At 43.0% G+C, this 20486-nt stretch overlaps 1 protein-coding gene across 1 annotated transcript in view; it reads left to right on the top strand.

Moving 5' to 3' along the window:
• The window catches only part of Dys (Dystrophin), a 479719-nt gene that overhangs the window by 335553 nt on the left and 123680 nt on the right, over window positions 1-20486 (top strand). Inside the window, exon 50 of the mRNA XM_071591999.1 lies at window positions 4972-5031. Within this exon, the coding sequence (XP_071448100.1) occupies window positions 4972-5031 (60 nt within the window). The remainder of the gene's footprint in view (window positions 1-4971; window positions 5032-20486) is intronic.

Raw genomic sequence — 20486 nt, 5'->3', positions numbered from 1 at the left:
TTTTCGGCAGGGTTGGTAGAGGGTGGGTGGGGGTGAGAGGAGGTGGTTTGGTTGGTCCCTTCTCCCTCCCAGGAGTAAAAGACGGGTGTTGGAGGAGGAGGGCGTAAGGAGCGCGGGTAAGGTTCGGGAGGGAGAGAGAGAATGTCTGTGAGGGAGAGAGAGAGAGAGATACGGAGAGAGGGGGGGAGTTTCGAGGACCCGCCGTGCGGGCGGCGCCACCGGCGGGTGAAAGTGCGCCCTTCGTCCCTCGCCCCCGCAGTTCCGCTCCGGCCGCTGCCCAGGCAGGCAGCAGCACTAGCGTGCGCATTCACTCTCTCGGCAAAGAGCGGAGAGGATAAGAGGGTGCTTGTGTGCGTGTGAGGGAGAAAGAGAGCGGGCGGGAGAAAGGGCGGGCGGGCAGCGTCGGCGGCGCCGGAGGGGCGCGCTCGTGTCCCGCGGCCGAATCCCACACTCTCTCTCTCCGTACTACTACGACTACTACTACCACCACCCGCCTTCCCCAAACCCCTCCCCACACACATCCCCTCCCCTCCTCCGAAATACTTGGGATACGCAACGCATTTGCGGCCCCAGTACCCCTCTCGCCCCAGATTTCGTTTTTCCCCCCTTACCGCCCACACGTCTCAACCGCCACGCTACTCCCGCCCCTTCCTCCTACCTACCTACCTATCCACTGAGAGGAAATTTTCCGCGTTCCGGCGGTGCGGCGGCGGCGTTGAGTCGTGACAAACCGGAACATCATCCCCCCCGGAGGGAGCGTGATCGGTGCGGGGCGAAGGGAAAGGAGGGTGTCGTGTGTGAAGTGAAGTGTGTGCGCGCCCGCGCGAATAGTTTTTGTTTTCGTCCTTGTTTGCCCTTTTTTCCTTAAGTGTTGGTGCGTGCTCGTTTGCTTGTTCGTTAGTGTGCGCGTTCGGGGGGTAGGTGAAAGGGAGTGACGTCACACGGAGGATTGTTTGCCGCCGATTGGAAATGTGATGTTAGTAGATTTGATGGGCGGCGGTGGAGGTGTGGGGGTCGAGTGTGCGTGCGTGTTCGTCCGTGGAACTGGCGGTTCGGAGACGAGGGCGCCGGAATGGGCGTCGTGACGCCTCTTCTCTCGACGGAGCGGCGGTTCTGGATGTGAGGTTGGTTGAGGCGACGCCGGAGGGAGTCTGGGTGAAGGGGGATGGGGAGGGCCAAAGGGATAGGCGGGGTTATCGGTGGGAACGTTGTGTGGGGGAAGAAGGGCCGGGGGGTGGGGGTGTTTTTGGCCCTTCGGGGGATGTTTTTTTTGGGATGGCGGGAAGAGTAACGTCGCGCCGAGTTGGGAGGGATAGGAGGGAGCGAGTAGGAGTTTTCCCTCTTCCTCTCTGCGCTCCCCTCCCCTTATCCTCCATCTCTATCCCTCCCTTCTTTATCTTTCCCGACTCCCGCCCACTCTCTTTATCTTTCCCTCTCTCGTGGCTCGTTTACGGAGGAGGCGTGCCCCTTGTTCCCTACCTCACGCGAGAGAGGGAGAGGGGATCGGAGAAGGAGGGAGTAGTGGAGGGGACGGAAGGGATCCTGCCGAGCCCACCTCGTCAATCAATCGCCGGTGAATGGAGTGAAAAGTAGTCATTCGTCGTCTCTCGGTCCTCCCTTCCACGCGAGGAGGAGTGGGGGTGGGGGTGGAAGAGACACGCGGAGTTAGAGAGAGAGAGAGAGAAAAAGATAGGGAGAGGGGGGGAGGCTCGTTCTCATCATCGCCGTCCCCGGCGTAAATTCGCCTCCTCCCCCCCCCCCCCCAATCCCTCCCGAGCCGTGCGCCGGGCCGGAGTCGTCCCGCCGGTGCTCTTTTGCGTGTCGCCGAGAGTGGTCCTCCCTCTCTTCCCCTTCGCGCTACGTCCCTTTTGTTCGTCGACCACGTAAAAATCTCTCCGGCGGCGTTCGTAGTGGATTCGTGCGGGGCCGCGAGGAGAAGGTATTTTAGTGTTTTTTTTCCCATGTCCTTATCGTCGTCGTCTCATTGTTACTTCGCACTCACGGTCCGAGGGCGCGGCGGGATCGCTCGACTCTCGGTCGGAGAATGGGCGGCGGTGAACGCGAGGGTGGAAATCGTCAAAACTCGAGAAGAAAGGAAATTGTATCCACAAGTTTACGTTTAATAAATCGCGTTATGGTTTTTCGTTCGAGAGTTCAAAAGTCGATTTCTATTTTTCCGTGCTCCTCATCGCTTTATAATAGAGGGAATAATTTGCCAGAGTACATTTCTAGCCTAATGATACCACGTGTGAAGAGAAATAGGCGAGCTACATTTCATCGACGAATGCGAGACTAATTCCAATTTAATGTTTAATGCCATCATAAATACGATATCTCTTGAATTTGCAGTTCGTTATCATGTGACGAAAGAGGAAGTTTTTAATAAAATTCGGGTGCACTAAAATGCTAAAATAATCGTCTTGGACGATGTATAGGTTCAAATGAGCAAATTGTATTGTTTTAATGGATTCGTATGCTCTTTGCTTGTACTCATTAAGACATCGATCGTTTGCCCCTTTGGTGATCAACCAATAAGTGGAATCACGTTTTACATTGAAAGTCAGTTCTAAGTAATAGTGAAGAATTTCCTCCAAGTGATAATCAAGGTGCTCTTTATTTTATTTATGGCACCTTATTTCAAGTTTAATATTAATCATGTGGAAACTCAAGAAAGTTATTTGATCCAATATCATGACTAGAGTATTCGTAAGCAATAGTGTTGAGTGAAGTGATCTCATTTCATTTCCACCTCCTTTTGGGTCCATCACTGTTTTCAGTGATAGTGGAAGTTTGAAATACCTTTTCAGTAAGACAAAGTACTTTATCCAAAGAGAACTATTCCCTTTGAATATCTAACTCTTTGTCTTTGTTGACGTTGTGTATTCACGTATTAGTATGCTTCCGTTGGTTCCCTATTAACAAATGGAAGAAGGGACCATTAGGTCTCAATTTAGCCCAAATAAAGACCTCTATCTATATATCTATTAACTGCCGATCAATATCCGATAGACATTATTCTTTGATAATTGCTAATGAAAAGTATTTTTCTATGAAGGAATCACCCGAGGAACTACAGGCTCTTGTGAACTATTTCTCATTTTAGTAATTTTGAGTGTTCACACTGATATTTGCTGAATCGTCTATTAAAATAACAATGAAGTTATACTCGAATCTTTGTATATCGTCCAGAGCGTAAGGCGAGATACAAAAAAATTCAGGGAATGAAGTCTACGTACGAGGAACGACAAGAACAATTCAGCTTGGAAATTTTCCCTTTATGCGTTTTCTTTTCATTTTATATGTTAAAAAGAATTACTCATTCCTTTGATAGTGATATAAAAATTCAAGCGCTGTAGGGGTAGATTTTGTTGCCATTTATCATTTTGTCTTAATTTCATGTTCAATGTCTATCAGGCTGAAGAAATTTATTTAAATCCATGATGTTGAATATTTATGAAAAGTAAGGTGTCACACGATGTGTTCAGATTATATGTATATGGTTACTATACATTCGAATAGCATAAAAGCCCTTTTACTACCGTATTTACATGCTTCGCCTTTATCATCGTGGAATTAATCTTTGCCTCCTTTTCTCTTAGAAGTATTTGTCATCATTGTTGATTTCATTTCATGTAAAAGACCATCATTTCACCCTCAAGTAAAGCCTCACTGTCGTGACCAGGATGCGCACGTATCCACTTTTCTCAAATGAAAACTTCCATTTTACTTTACCGAAGTTTTTCCTTTGAGTATCCGTCCCAAAAAACTTTGTTTCTCTCAATATAACTGGAACATCTCTCTTGAATATAACTACAGTGTGAGCCCCGTTTTTCCCTTCAAGTTTTTCTTGCACCATCTATTGCCGCTTTCTTTTTCCGAGTAGTACACTTCTGGCTTTCCTCACTTTCATTTTCCTTGAATTGTCTGTGGTATTTTTCATTATATGTTATATTTTGTATTTGCATATCTAATAAGTGATGTCTTATTTTTATCCGTTTTCAGTATCCAATTATGTAAGATTCTGATTAACTTTTTTGTAGTGGCCTCCTCAATAATTTATTGGCCAATGAGTACCTGTGATTTTTTTCATTATTCTTTCTAGTAAAAATGTAATATATTTAATGCATGAATCGGTAAAATTTTAAAAGTGATTCATAACACCTTGTTGTTATTTTTTATGCAGTTATTTTCAGTGGACTTCTTGTGTAATTTTATGTATTTAGATGACATTTCCAGTGAGCAATATTGAATATTTGAATAAAAATACTCACTAAAGTACTTTTTGATTCATGTTTTTTGAGTTAGATGGATATAATTCGAGGTAGTGTCGTATTATCAGCTTCATAAACAAAGTTTTGAGCAAGTAACAATATATATATACGCTTTAATTGAAGGTTTTTAATAGAAAGAGTAGCGTGGCATACGCCTAAAATCTCTGTTGTTCATGTCATATTTTGTCGTGGCATTATTGTTAAAACTCACTGCTTCTGCCGGGAAAAATTTTCCATTAATTAATCATTGCCATACTGCAAGTGTGTCCATCAAAAGCACTTTTCACGATCATTCATCTCAACGCTTATTTCTTTGGGTTTTTCCTATTGCCTTCATTGTCATTGCATTTTTTTCCTTTCACTGACAAATCAAAGTCGCGTAAGTTCTCATGAATAAATGTGTAGTTCTTTTATTAAAGAAATTATATCATGAAAAATTAATTTGTATGCATTAATATATTTTGTTTTATGGCCTTCTTTTATCCATTATTGATTTTGTGTTTCCTTGTTGTGAGACTTATTTGTCATCCTTTTTATTTCGTAGATTACATCCCCCATTCTCTTTAGGTTCCATTTGCCCTGTTGGATTTGTTCGGTGAGACGCCGTATTTTACCTCTCACGCTCCCTTGCGTTATTTCTCTCTTGCTCTCACCCTTGCATTAATCATCCTATTTTCCTCAATCTGTCTCGTTTTCGCAGCTCCACATGTTTCACTGTGCATATCACCTCTCCTATACCACCTGCAGGCATGCCTCAAAGGTAGGCACCAATTTCTCATTTGAAAGAACGGTTTCCCCAACCTCCCCCGCTCACCATCTGACCGTGCACTCAAATTTTCTCTGTGGTCCCACACACTTCTCTTCCCACATCTCTCTTATCTCATTAGTCAACTAAGAAAGACCAAAAACCCTCCCCTCACAAATCCAGAGGCGTAGCCAGGGATCAGTTTTAAGGGGAAATTGGGGGTGGGGCGCATATGTTTTTTTCGGCTGCCTTCTTTCAGGGAGTCGGAGGAACCGCGCGCCGCCCCAAATTTGGCCAAAATTGGTGGCGTGAAATAATTCAGTGCATATAATCCTCTTTGACAGTGATTTACCGCTTGCAATTGAACTTAATCTGGCCGTGAAAACCATGACAAATTCCGGATAACCACATGGTGTTCGAAAAGGGGAGGGGCTTGGGGCGGGATCGCGTCCAGTCGCCCCATCCTCCCACTGGCTACGCGCCTCTACTCATCTTTATGCTATGTCACTTGTTGGGATTAAAAAAGAAATGTCTCCTCCTGGTTTTTATCCTTTTTTTGTGTAGAGTGGAAAATGTTCGCTATTTGCATTATTAATTCACGTAATGTGTAGTTTTATTGTTCCTCTTAACACGGTGAAGGATTTTTCATTGGTGACCCTCACTGACTAAAATCTCCTCCTTCCGTGGAAGATTTGCACGCACTCTCCTTTTTAAACTGGTTATCGTTAGTCTTCTCTTAACAGAAATGCCATCTCTAACCTTGAGTTATGTTTATGGGATGTTGTCTTTTTTTGTGCTTGGGGTCCGAGTTGATTGTATTGGAAAATACTAATTCATTGCTTGAATCCATGAAATGTTGGTTCCCTCTTTTCGGGAACATTAATTCCTTTCTAAAATCTCCTCACTGACAAGTGCCAATGAAATTGATGGCGAAGGATTGAAAAATACGTAATAGATATTCATCCTGAAAGATGACCGGTGAGAATTTGCGTGGTGAATATATTTTTCACGTGATCAAAATATTTGTTTATCATGATTGAATGATCGATCATAACTTACGCCTCATGAGCGTTAACCTCGCTGTTTATTGTGTATTTCAGTGTTGGATGTATTCAATTATTAGTTTAATCATCTGCTACTGTCTTAATTCGCGTAATGCTGTTGCGATTATTAATTTCATGAAAATCTTAATCCTTAGGTAAAATATTTTGCAATTTTTCTATCAGATATGCCTTAATACACAGTTTTTGTTACACACAAGAGGTTTTATTTTTTCTTTTAGACAGCATGGGGCTAGGTGGAGCACTTGTTAAGTAGCATTGGAAGTAATACCTGTACCCAATCCTGTGATGTTAAAATGTATGCATTATATAACCCATTTTTTTACTTACTTTCTATTGATATAGTCGTATTTTTCGTGTCACGAAATTATTACTAGTTGGTATTTAGATTGGTAGTTAAGTAATAAAATTATTAATGAACAGTAATGTAATCCAATTAAATTTGAGCATGATAAATTTTCGCCAATTAATTAAAGCGATAGGAGTATTTCCAGTGCTAATGCTTGCAATCTAATATATTTGATAAATAAATCGATTAAAGTATGTACAGCCTGATAACTGTAAGGACTTTGACCTTAAACATTATAAATAAGCTTCTCATTTACGAGAGGGATTACTTTTTCCCTGCACCCGTAGTTTAATGAGAGCATTTTCCATTGGCTTAAGCAAAATCTTTTCACTTAAAAGCTTTGTAATGGAGACAGATAAATGAGTTGGATGCATATTTTTCCATATGGATACGTTATGCGCCGTGCTTGTGACATATCATTTATCCGAACCCTATCATTTAACAATTGGCTCCCAATCTATCATGGGGGAATACAAAACAGCCAGCTCAGCCTTGGTTGATATTGTTCCTTCCGGTCGACTTTAAAGGTCGCAGATTTGGAAGCTTCTGCGAGTCGAGAGGTTGTGAATATGATACGGCCATCGAATCACTGTTCTGATGTCAGCGGGCGGCGCGAGGAAAAAGCACTTTTGTCACACGATAGGGCTATGGCGATGGTACGATCACAGCTCTGGGCAAACTTTCGATCCAGCGGGACAACGTGATTCCAAGGAATGGCTATTATTTTTAGCGGTTAAAAAATAACTCTGCGATGCGTGGCTATATCACTTTTGAGTGTTTCCGAGGATATTCTGGTTTTCTTTTAAGAGGTTCTTCCGTGGATTCTCCTCCGTTCGGGCGATGGTCACAGTGAAGGAAAATACACACGGGGAAGGGAGCGGGGAGGAAGATTGATAGGCTGGGACGAGGGAGAGAGAAAAGGGATTAGCCACAGAGGAGTGTCGGGTACGTAGTTGAAAGGCGTGCGCGAGGGAAAGGAAAAATAAACTGAATGAGTTGGCAAAATCGAAACCGCGGCGCAAAATATATTCCCATCCCCTCCTGCTGAATACCCTGTTATGCTGTGTCTTTGTAATTTTCTCTATTTATTTCGGAAAGGTTAGAGAAGCTCTTTTGGCGTTTGTAATCTTTCCGGGGGCACAGTTGGCTGCAACGACCTTTAACAGAATGGTGGGTTTGTCGTCGGAGTAAGAGGTGTATCGCGTTGAATTAACGTATGGATTCGTCTGATAAGTGACCTGCTCGCCAGCTAACCCAATGGCCACGAGTGTAAGACCTGGCTTTGGAGATTTGGCTATCAACTCCCTTCGGTTTTCACCCTGTTTGTGGGGAGCTTGGTGGGAATGGACCCAATGGGGGAAACGCGTGGCGCACGGACTGTCAGTGATATAGAGCAGAACTTCAAAATGTATTTATATTACATGTGGAGTAAATGTGGTTCTAATTTTATTCCTGATATGTTGGGGGATGCTTTTTAAGTTATTTTACTGCAGCCATTGTTCATACCTTATTGGCAGAGTTTCTTCTGGAATTTGATAACTCGGAGTCGAAAACTTTATTAATATATTATAATTTAATAATCCCCATTGCTGTGATGCCAAATGATCTAAGAGAAGAGGTTTAAAGTGTTAATTGCTGCTATCAGTTATTGTTGGATTCAAATTGGAGACGGTTTACTTTCACCATGAAATGCGAGCATTTTATATCATCGCTTGGAGAAAAGCGTTGTTGGTTAAGGTTATTCAATGCATGCTTTACAGTACTGCCAAATGGAAGAATTATTTTTACCCATCCTTTTACTGCGCCGCTGGTATTAAAATTTGGTAATGCATCAAACTGGTAAAATTACCCACCCTGATGTTTTCTGAAGGCTTAAGCACGTACTGATTTCATTTTAGCATTCTCTTATGGTACAAGCGAGTGAGGGTCGGAGATCATGTCATCGTTATTGTGTGTAAAGAATCCCAGGATCGGATAGTAGCAGCATTCCAAGATACCCCTCCCTCAACCATTTCCTCATATCCTTTCACATTCGGATATTCCATTGCTTGATTACCATCGTTAATCCTTAAATCTGCCTCCTTAGTCCTTCCCGTCTATAGACATCTAACATTGTCGTCTACGTTAAACTTTCTTGCGCCAATGTCTTCAGCAAACTTCCCTCTCTGCCTCTTCCGTGGGCCTTCGCTCGTGTTTGTCCATTTCATCTCCATCAATCTTCTGAACCACCACATTGATATCGCGTCCAATCCTAACTCCGATAATGCCGCCGCCCGGGTTTCACAGGCTCGGGGAAGTGAATTCCACTACGCTAATTGGTTTTTATGAATCAATCTCTTGTCGTTCGGCCCGGTAGTACTCGTCATCGGTCATTGTTTCACCCGATAGAAAATCTCCTTCCTCGCGCACCCCCATATGTTTCCACCTTCTGCTCCCCGTTCGACTTCTTTTCAGTTTCACATCTTATCGATTATTGATGGTGAGGGGCTCGGGGCAGGGCCCCAGATCGCTGTCCGGCGGACAGCTCGGTTATTATTCATTTCGCGGGCGCGGTTGTTAGTTTTGGGAGTTGCCAACGCTGCTGTGGTTGCGGATAAAGAAACGCCTCCCTGCAACTCACCGCAACACATGACCCGACTAAATTTAGACGCGAGAGCTCAGCATGGCACGTAAGCAGCACTCGGGATGCTTGAAGCTTTTTTTATTTTAGTTTAGGGGCCATTATAAACAGCAGGCATTCGCAGCCGCGTGATATTCCCCGCCGACCACATTTCAATTCAATCCGATTTTGCTCTCCCCTCTCTCCCCCGCCGTTTCCTCTCGAATGTTGAGTCGAGCAACCATATGGGGGGGGGGGGCGCATCCACCGGGATGGGAGACGATGGGAGATGACTCTACCGTGTTTCGAAGCTCTCTGGGTCCTGGTGTGTTTATATATCCGTGGGATTGATGGAGTCAAATAGTAGAATCAACCAGGAAGGGGATTGTAGTTGTAGAAGTGGTGACTGGAAAAGATCGATAAAATTTCCCAATCCGTTTTCGTTTTCGAGTTACGGTCGTGTGAAGATTTTTCCACTGCCATGTGATTGCACCATTTTCCGGTTTGGAGCCATCCGTCAGTTACTTCTGGACGGTTATGGTTCGGTTATAAAAAGTGTGTTTGCGTGACATTTGATTTGTAAGCCTCGAGTAGGTTGTTCCATTAAGCCATGGAAGGTAACCCAATTACATAGGGGCACAACGTAAATTCACAGGGCTTGAGTCGAACCCCGAAACTTTTTTAGTCATCTTAAGGTAGGTGCGGTGAACACCATGGCAATAGGATCGATAAACTCGCTATAAGGCTCCTCTCACGCGGTTAACCTTTTCACAGAATAAAGAAATATTATGCTGGTAACTGGAATGTAACTGACGTCGTGATCACGGTCAAGTTAAACTTGAAACGACGTGGACGGTTCAATTTCCATCAAAGTTCTTCATCAGAAATTTTCTGGAAAAACTTCTTCGACACATTGTTTCCAATGGAATCAACACATCGGGACGAGTTAGTAAGGCCAATAACGCACCTAACTTCAATCAATGTTTGCTGTAGTTGAATGCCCATACTTATTAATGCAAGTCATTTCTTAATGATCGAACGACACAACAATAAACAAAAAAAATTGACTTTGTTTTCACTTATCACCTTTTAACGACCGAAATGTTAACTATTCTCATCTAAGGTTCCGAGACCGTGTGAAACTATCGTTTAAAGAGTGTGATCGCGAGTATATATACTTTATGCACTTTTATAGGGTGAAATACTCAGACTTGTTCAATTTTTCGCCCGAATTCCATCGTACTTCTGGAAAAAAGTACTTAAAGACTCGATTAGAACGTTCAACTCGCTACGAGGGAATGTAGTTTTATATTTGTTGGATAAGGGCATTCCATTATCTTTTGTCGCAACGAGCAATTTTATTCGGCTGTGACTTGAGATCTGAAGCGGTTCACGGAAATTTGCCTTTTTTTATTCAAAACCTCGCTAGCAGTTGATTCTACCTTTTGATACAATGCTTATATTTTGTGCTTTACTCGTCTCCGTGCTTGCTCTTCTTCCGTCCTCGTCCATGCCATCCTACTCTGTGGTTGGTTTCATCCGTCGAATTTTTGTTCTGCGCGCACGACCTTTTTTTTAATAAAACTCCGGTTTCTTTGATTAGTAGAATTTTAAAGGGATCAAACGGATTGTGGCATCTTTTGTGCTCTCATGCGTCCTCCAAGATAATAGCGAAAAATGAAGACAAAAAAATGAACTATTTAGTTCTCTTCGTTTGCTCGGTTGAGAATCCTTCCTCGAACTTCACGTAGTGCTAAGTACTGATGCGATGAGTTTATTTGAAGACTCATTTGTTTCTGGAGCCTTTTAATTCATTCTCTGATATCGTTTTAATCTGTCAGTTTAGTTAAGTTAAATAATGAGATAAGAATAAGTATAGGTACTTGATGTATTAGTTACTGGTTTGGTCGTCATGCTAGTTAAGCTCTAAAAATTCTTGAATGCTATTATGTTACCATTAATCTTACTACAGGCTCATCCAACCTCTTGTTAAGACTTCATTAAGTCTCTCCACATTAAATCGACGAATAGTGGCTGCCATAATGGTGAAATATCACCAATTAAATCTAGTATCACGTTTTATTTGATTGAGTTACATTAGAGGTAGTCCATTTTAATTATTTCCTTTGGGAAAGTGCGTAGTCCATTATTATTTATATCGAACTCATGCCTTGCCCCTTCTAACTCAAACCAACTCCTCCGAAAATCACTGTAGTCTTTACTTATCTTCTCTGTTATATTATGTCAAAGATTTAAGTCAATGCGGTTTGATGATGTCCTCCATAATTGCTCGCATTTCTCGTTGCTTAACGCTAAGCTATATTGACGGCAGCCGTTATTGAGCATCCCTCTGTGAAGTCATCTTGCTTTATATTGCTCTCTAAATAAGAAATAATCGTCTCTTTACACACCTATTTTCGTACCAATTGTCCTAAATTTATGTCCGAGCATAGAGTGGTTTGGTGCGTTCGTTAATTTTGCGCTTTTTCCTTTTTACCAACACTGGAGAGTTGTATAAAAACTGCATCATTCCTTCCTTTCATAAATTTTCTTAAATCCAATGGGTATTATAACTTGGATCGTGATCACGCTGGATCTCTTCTCTTCCCTTCGGCCGTAAAGTGTCAATATTCAATTTTATAATATTTTCTGATGTACTTTATTTAATGTGTGTGATAAATATTATGAGACCCAACTTATATCGTAATATCTGAGTAGTTCAATGAAGCGAATGAGTTTTGAACACTTAATCAATGGAAAAAATAGCAAGATTTGTCATTTCAGTGAGTATTCATGCAAGTAGTATTAAAATTATGCCCATACGCCAGTAGAGTGGGAATGCTTCGTCCTCGACATTTTGAGGTGAGGAAACGGTAAATCTGCTGTGTTCGATATTGCATCATGGTCGAGTAAATAAATAGTGGTTGCCCTCTTCCGCGCGTATCAACATTTATGGAGGCCACGTGTTTAGCGACTCTTGCTAAACACATCTTCCCGAATGTTTCTTGACAGCTGATGAAAGAAACTTGGCTCGCCTCGAAGGAATAGATCCAAAGTGAAAGTGATGCATGCGCTTTTGGGTAGATTTGTAAAATATTCTATTATGAAATCCCTTGCGTTTTTTTTCAACCAAATAGATTTCCGCTCTCGGTAGGCTCTACCAACTTCCTGGTCCAGTAAATACCACGTATTTCATTTTTCCTTCGCTGTGTATCTCTCCCCTGTGGATTTTATTGTATGATGAATGGCGTTTTTTCGCGGCCCAGCAAGTCGTGAGGGTGTATCGGAGAGTCAAAGCCGACCGAATCGTAATGCGCCAGCGTCGAATGTCATGAAAAATGCTGTTTTTTTATTTGTCGATTCATTCAAAGTGGTGCTAGATTTTTTTGATTGGTGCCACACAGGTGCTGAACTTGTTAGATTCTATCGACCATGGTCACCCAGGAATTAAAGCGAAAAGCGCTCCCAAGTAGCAGCGCGATCCGAATGGGATCACCTGTAGGACCTGGAGGGTTATATGATCTAACTTCTACACTCAAAACTCCGATTTATTGATCCAAGTTTAATAAAAGTTACACGTTTAAAACTTTTATTGCAAATGGAGTGATGTCAGCTGACGCACACATTGTTCCGAAGTCGGCTGTGACGTCCTTGCGAGTTCCGTCGACGTAAATGAAAGAAGTCGGATAATAACTCCCACCCGAGGGTACGTTCCCGTAACGTGCCAAATCCTTGTCGTGCGAACTTCAAACCTAAATGGGAAAGTTTTCCACAGCTCCCGAAGGCCCTCATGAAATTTTATCGGGCTCCCATTTAATCATCGTGTTGGATGAAACAGGAATGAACTAAGTGGAGAATTTGGAAATGGTTTCCTTCTTCTTGCCGAGTTCCGTTTATTATCGTGAAAGCAGGTTTTCAAATGGGTTGATAATCGCGTTTTATGGGTTTCGAATCGTTATTTTTCCCTTATGGTGACCTTTGTGGAACCTATTAATCAATATGTGAGTAATTTAACCTTTCAAAACTGTATTTTTTTTGTTATTTTTCACGGAAGGATGATTATACTCGTGCAGTAGTATCAGCCTTAATCCTTAATTACTAAATGCCACTTGTTTAAGTTGGTGTTGTCGCAGGTAATTCTAGGCGTGTTCCGGAAGTGTCATGAAACTTTAAAAATATAATTTCGTTTTTTTAAAGTGATTCTGAGATAGAATTAAAACATCATTTCGAGTGTCGGTCCCGGACGTATTTGATGGCACTTTTTTTTTATCTTCCGACAAGGAAATGAAGATATCAGACTGGTGACGTTTTTCCTTATTTTATCCTCTTTTTTTGTAATTTCATTGATCCGAGTGGCGGTTGAGGTCACATGGCTTGAATGCTTGTGCGGGGGCATGGATTTGGAAGTTGGGGGTTGTGCTACACCGTAATGGGTTACCTAGCTGAAGGCCATGGCCAGGGGCTCCGAATTCCATTTCTCTCTCCCCGCATCTGTCTTTGGATGTCTCGGGTGGTGAAGAGAATAGGGTGAGGGCTTTTTTTTACGCTACTCAGCACCATGGGAAGAAGATGGGAGTGACGCCGTCATCCTTTAAAAAAAAAATATCGTTCCTCTCTCACACAAAGGCCTGAAGAATCTCCGGATTTAACTTTCTTTCCGACCTACCGCACATTTCTTTTTTCGTTCTGCGCCTTCTTTTACCTCCGCTTATAAGATCGGGGGCACACACTTTGAGGTCTCTCTTAAAGAACAAACATTTTCAGGGTGATTGCCTATTCATTGAATCTGTTATTTCGGGGTTTCAGTGGTAGTGGAAATGCTTTAAAAGTTTTGACGGCTCATGTCCCGTAGCGTTGTTGGTAATTTAGGAAAAGCCACGACATAACGTTCTCATTCGAGACAAAATTCATATCCGTGACCTACGGGCTATCTAGCCTGGATTCCTACTATTTGACTCGTTGATATTTTGATCAAGACAGGAGTTAAAATGGGCGAAAATCTCTCTCTCTCTATGGAATTTTCGAAAATGTGTGTTACATCTCCGTTATCACCCGTTATTATCAGCAGAAAATCCAATCGCAATTTACCCTGGAGTTTTATGGCATTGGACGTTTTCGTTCTTAAAGACATTTCAAATTTACCTCATCACATTTGAATGTTATCAATTCTCACATTCACCTCGCTGAAGTTATAACATTAAGGCAAATTATTATTTCAGTAACATTTACCTATTCTTTGACGAATAGTAACATCGATTAACTGCATCTGATTGAAAAATTATCCTCAGATGAATGGTGGTAAACGACCTAAACGGGCTAAAAAGCAAGGTGGTGACACCGCCCGCCTGGAAAGCACGGTGCACCTTTCTGAAAGCGGTTATTTATTCATTAGAATCGGTCACGCTTGATCTGTACGTGCCAGCTACGTAGGGGCGCACTCCTTTTGCTGTTGATTTGTGCATTTCCTCCGTTTATTTCAAATGTAAACTCAGTATTATCGTATAAAAAGAGACGTTTCAGGCGTGATATGGTGGAATATCATGATTAATTAAAAAACCTGATGATGATGTAGTAACATTGAAACCGGTCGTATTAAATTTTATTTCTGTGGAAAATTGCTGTTTTTTTAATTAATCAGTATGATCGTGTCCAATTTCCATTTTCGTTCATTCATTTACCCCCCTCTCCTCCCCCCAATAGGATGAAGTCTGGGTCCGCCCACGCACTCGGTAAGAGCTCAAAATACTCGTGCGAGTTTTGCGTGTAGCGTTCACTAGATAGGTGTCTCAGTCGTGTAAAAAGACTGGATGTTTTATCACAAAATGGGGCGGTAGGGAGTCGAAACCCGGAATCTGCCTGACCCTTTCGGCGCACGTTTATTAATTCAGCGAATGCGTTGGCAAGGGGGCGGGCGGGGAATATGGGAGGGTAGTAGTAGCAAATTTGAGAACCAGGAGTTGAGTCTCTTTGGAACCCGGTTCTCTGGGACGGCAGGCCAATGAATGGGCCAACCCCATCCAGTCTCCTGTTCCATAATGCGGATGGAAAGTAACATTTTATGTATTCATGTCGGCGCTAACGAGGAGCGGAATTCGGCCTTCCTAAAAGGGGTTTTGGGAATTAGACTGACAACCAATCCCCAGTAAAAATTAATGGCCCAGGGAACCTTAAAAAATAAAAAAGTTGGGTTGGGAGGGATTGGGATAGAGGGAATACCAGAGGGGTGGGGGAAAGGCGAAGTGTTTGAGGGTGGGGGGCCGTATTTTCGAAAATGAACTCCGCGGCGGAACAGAAATGGGGAGAGATACGTGCCGCCGAAAATTGGTGGGAGACGCCAACCGAAATTTAGATGTTTTGAGAAGCTATAAATGGATGCAGGCGTTTCGGAAATCCTTTGAAGTAATTCCCCGTTAGCGAATGGGAGGGCCCCACGTGGTGCAGTCGCGGGCGGTGGTTGACACCCAGTAGTGCATTTGGACTACTGCATCCTAATTTGCAACCCTGCTTTTCAGTTTTTGACAGGGCGCGATAAATATCGGGATATTTTTGCGGCGGACTGAGCGTGAGGGAAAAATTTGGGCTCATTTCAAGGCAGTAAACCATGGCATTATTGCCGCCTAAGTACGGCGTAAACCTTTTAATATGAACTTTATGCGATTAATTTATCGCTTGCTGCAAATTTGAATGCATATTCACCAGTTTCCATAGATTTTAGGGTGCTGTAAATATTAACGTGTTGTAATTTCCACTTATTCTTGCTGATAAAAACGATTTAATCTAAAAAAATCCATTAAGGCTGTTGGAAATCGTTCTTCACCGCATGCGCTCCCCGGCACCAATTTACTGCCACGTGCTTCTTTTGAACTCTTTTTGGTTTTTTATCACATGGCTTATTAGTTGTGAAATAAGTTTATCTCGAAGTATTTTTCCACCAAATCCCAAAATTAATCACTCCATCCAGCCCTCCTGCGGGAACGTTTTTGAAATCTCCTCAGAAGTCGTTACAATCTAAATAAATAAGGGCCGTAGCGAGTGTATAAGATTACGCGAGCCCAGATTTGGGAATAATGTTCAAAATCACAATTAATTGAGAAACTTATTTGCCGTCATCTGCCAATTTGAAAATGGCAGAGTATACACCGTGTAGAAAATAAAGACGACGGAATGAGGTTGAGCTACTAGCCACATGAGTGCTACTCAACTGCTAGATGGGGCTTATTGTTGATATCAATAATTATAATCTAATCTATTTATTTAATGTATAGCTTGTGTGAATGACATATATGCTTCTTTCACGAATACTCTAATAATTACTCTATAATTGATCATAGTAATTTGACTCATTCCTTTTGAACCATGAATCTCAATGTTGAGGCGTTTATTCGAAAGAGTGGTACCTTACGGAAAACTGGTGTGTTATGTTGAAATTAATATCATCAGGTGATTAAATCATTTGTCAATAATCGAAATAACGCACGAATCATGATTTTGTGATTTTTATTTAGTGATTTTCTAATCATTTTACTGGAAAAAATGTACTTTGTGTGCCCTGTAACTTCTCGTCTCTCTATGGGCAAATTAAAAAAATTGCAACATATTTTTGACTTCATGTAACGCGTATCTGTGGATGTTGGTACCGTTTCTCTGTGCATCTCAGCTCAAATAATACAAAGCCTTCAACCCCTTCGTGAATGTACCATGAGACCCTTGGATTTATCTCGATGGATTTCAAACATCCTCCGGAAACCAGGTCGAATGTTGCCATAAAGCCCTTCTGTGCTTCTCGTGCGTGTGTTTTAAATCCATCAAGATAATCTCATTCGGTAACTGAGGAGTCAGGTGGTGCAATAATGAACATTCTGAAACTAGCTGGAGCTTATCTGCTCCAGATCAAGACAAAAAAACACGAGTGATCGAGCATACACACATGCCCATTGCTTTTTAAAAGATATCGGATAATAAATTTCATATTTTTCTTGTCAATTGTCCTTTATCATTTGCGCATTGGTCTCCATATTTACAGAATCTCCGTAGATGATATCAAAAGCCTACTTGGCCTCAAGAAATTTCAGATTTAAGTATAAGATTTTGGAGACTGATCTTTTCGAAAATGGGCTCCACGAACTTACTCCCGAGAACAACGAAGCCTGCGACGGTTGGTGATCTTCCTAAATGTGTGACTCCTTACATACATGCACAGGTTCCCATGCACACACACACACGCACACTTACGTACACGTATATACGAGTGCGTGTGTGTGTGCATGGGGACGTGGTCATCCAGTGGAAAGAGATCACTGAACTACTGACGGCAGGGCCCGGGTTTGATTCCTGGGCACCCTAATTTTCACCCATGCTGTGATTTTTCTCCTAGGAATTCTCCTAGGAAAAAGTAGGCTACGCAGGGTAAGAAACTGGGCCACCTGTCTTGACGTTTAAATTTCACCCGCCGTTTTGCTCAGTAGTAATGTGAACTCTACCCTCACCTATCAAACCGAATACAATAAATTTTATATGTGTTCCTATCCCTTTTCCTTATATCTGTTTCTGTATATATGAGTATATATATATATATATATATATATATATATATATATATATATATATATATATATATATATATATATACAGGGTACGGAACTTTAATCCGGACAAGCACGCATTCCCTCGAATAAGATTTCCTCGCCGGGTTAGCAAAACCTTCCCTAGACTTCTCCGAAGCATTATAGTTAGCCACAATGTCGTAAACAGTTGATGTGGGGTGCCAAGAGAATCGAACTATTTCGAAATATAACGCCAAGCGCGAACACTTTCGCTAATAGCGGCTCTTCGTTTGTACTCCGCACTTGTACGTAAAATCACGGCCATTTTGAGGTTATTACTGTTTACTAGACGCTTATAGCTTTCAAGAACGCCAATCGCGACCTCCGGTGGAGCTATGATATGGCGGGTATTTCAAATTGAAATTTGTCCGGATCTTAGCGCTGTACCCTGGATGCACGCATGCACATAAATATACACTCACAAACGTTCATGTACGAATACCCGCCAAACGGCTGAGACATTCACGCGGAAATAGATGTAAGGAAACAGGATAGAAACACATACGGTGGACAGATTAAAAGTTAGTGGAGAAGGTGGAAGGTTGCGGATTCCAAGCATAAAAGGAACTTGAACCGCCGACCTTCGACTTGCCTGACCGATGCTCCTTTATGTGTTTCTATCCCTTTTCCCTAAGTATCTATATCCGTGTGAATATATTGATCTTACGGATTTTCCCGCGAGACATCGATTTACGTCGAAAAATTAAGGTTCCCATAGCCGTTTGCGACACCGGGCTATTCCTCCCTTTCTCCATCCCTCCCACCTCGCGTTTTAATTGCCCAGAGCGTACGCGTGATCCTTCCGAAGTCTTCTCTCCTCGTCGTTCCCTTGTCGAGCATTCATTCCCTTCTGTTCCGACGCAGACCCCGCATGGGCGTGGTCGACTAAGAGGTCCTTACCCCCCCCCCCACATCTAATCCGTCCCGGACGAGATTTCTCTCTCTCTCCACGCGCGCGACCCTTGGCCCATGGAAAACTGGAAACCTCGTGTCGCACCCGCCCTCGTGTCCCCTTCGCCGAAAGAGAGTGCCCAATGTCCCCTGGCAACGTGCCGGAACGCATCGAGCGCCCTCCGAGAGGGAAAGTCCGTGGAGGAAAGGGAAGGAGGTGAGGGAAGGTCGGGTCGGGAAGGGAGATGGAAATTTCTCTCTACCCGGATCAGGCGCGGAACGTGAGGTGGGGGAGACCGAAAATTAGCTGTCGAAAATGTTCGACTAACGATGGGCGAGGAATTTAATCACGATGATTCAAGGCCGGCATGGCGTGGGGGCCTCTCGAGAGATCCCGGGGATCATTTTTATCCGCGGATCGGATTATGACGCGATGTGCCGCAATGATTAAAAAAAACCGCGTGATGCTCCGTGGAAATTACGTGTCGGCACATTATCAAAAGGGCTGCGTAAAAATTTACGAGGATTGCTTCGATCTCGTTTCCTCAAAGTCCGGGGTGAGTCCGAGGGTGGAGGCTGTTAGGGCGAGGAAGAGTGATGGAGAGGGAGTTCAGGGGAGGGGAGAGAGTTTGTGCGAGCTGGTAGGTGTAGCCTCAGGGTGGGTCCAGAGGGAATCCTCTTTGGTGGATGCGACGGGGGATGGAGGAGCAGGGCTATTCCACGAGGAAACTTCCCACGGGTTTGGGTGATTCCATTAAATTTTTTCCAATGAGCTCGAGATTTTCGGTCCCAAAATACCTGGATTAGGCACACAAAGGTCAGTCAGTCAGTCCCTGGAGATGCGGGATACGATATCTCCCTCCCAACCCGCCCGTCCGAAACAATCTCGTGGGGTCAAGAATGGATGGGATTTTCTTTCGTCGGATGTAATTTCGGGTTTTGCAATACCGGTTCCGTTGTTTACTTTCGGTGGTAAAAAATTTGTCATTCCTTAGGGGGAGGTGGAAAGAAAAGACCAGGGTGTTAGCCCTGGGGATACTGTCCAGGGCTCATATTTGAGATGGTGATGCCTCTGAGCTCCTCCATCGAAAATCCAAGTGGTTTTTTTTATGGGCGCCAGAACTTGTGGGAAACCTATGTGTAACGGGGCGAGAAAGTGGCTCCCCACCCTGAGCGTGTGAATTTCACTGCCGTGAATTAAGCGGTGGGGATTAGCAAGAAGCGAGCTCTCCCTTCGCATATCAATACCAACCTTCGGGATGATTATTTCGTAGTGCCCGAGAGATCGGTTCCCTTCCTGGAGAACCGCATGGATTTACATACAAGTGAGCTTCCTTTTAATGTGGTTGGACCTTGTTTCTTGCCGTGACGGCCTTGATCGTTTCTCGTATAGGTGCATTATGAGTGACCTGGAGCTCGTACGATTCAACCGCTAGACATTTTCAGTGATCTTCAAGCATCTCAGCGTATTAAGCGCAATTATTTTTGGGTGGAACGGGCGTGTAAATGGAGGAAAACGCTATGATACAGCTGTAGTTCAACAACGCGAGAGGGTAAGATGCCGGAAATGATCCCGATATTCTCGCTGGATATTCATTCATCTCGGGATTCATTTTGCTCTCCTCTATAGTGCGCAATAACTCTTCTAAGGGCTCTGATGTAACTCTTTTAAGCAACAAAGATTCTCCAGGCTTCCGTGAGGTGTCGTCCCCTTAAGCTAACGACGCATCCTTAAAAACTTATTTTTACCTCGTGAAAAATAATTCGTGCATTAGATAGTTAAACTGCATTAGTTTAACTCTCAAATGCGCAAGTGTTCCCATGCTCTTAGTTTTGGAAATGGAAAAATTTTGTTCGAGCCAGATACTTCGGCAAGCACGTTTGCCGAGTTTAAGATTAATTAAAAGTGGAAATTATTAAATTATTCAATTTAATTATTAAATTTCATTTAGGAATCTTGTTATATT

This window comes from Hetaerina americana, unplaced genomic scaffold (genome assembly GCF_022747635.1).
Source record: "Hetaerina americana unplaced genomic scaffold, ioHetAmer1.1.p SCAF_1, whole genome shotgun sequence".
Lineage (NCBI taxonomy): Eukaryota > Metazoa > Arthropoda > Insecta > Odonata > Calopterygidae > Hetaerina > Hetaerina americana.
Note: the sequence above shows the minus strand (reverse complement) of the source record. Positions and strands in the feature narration are given on the sequence as shown.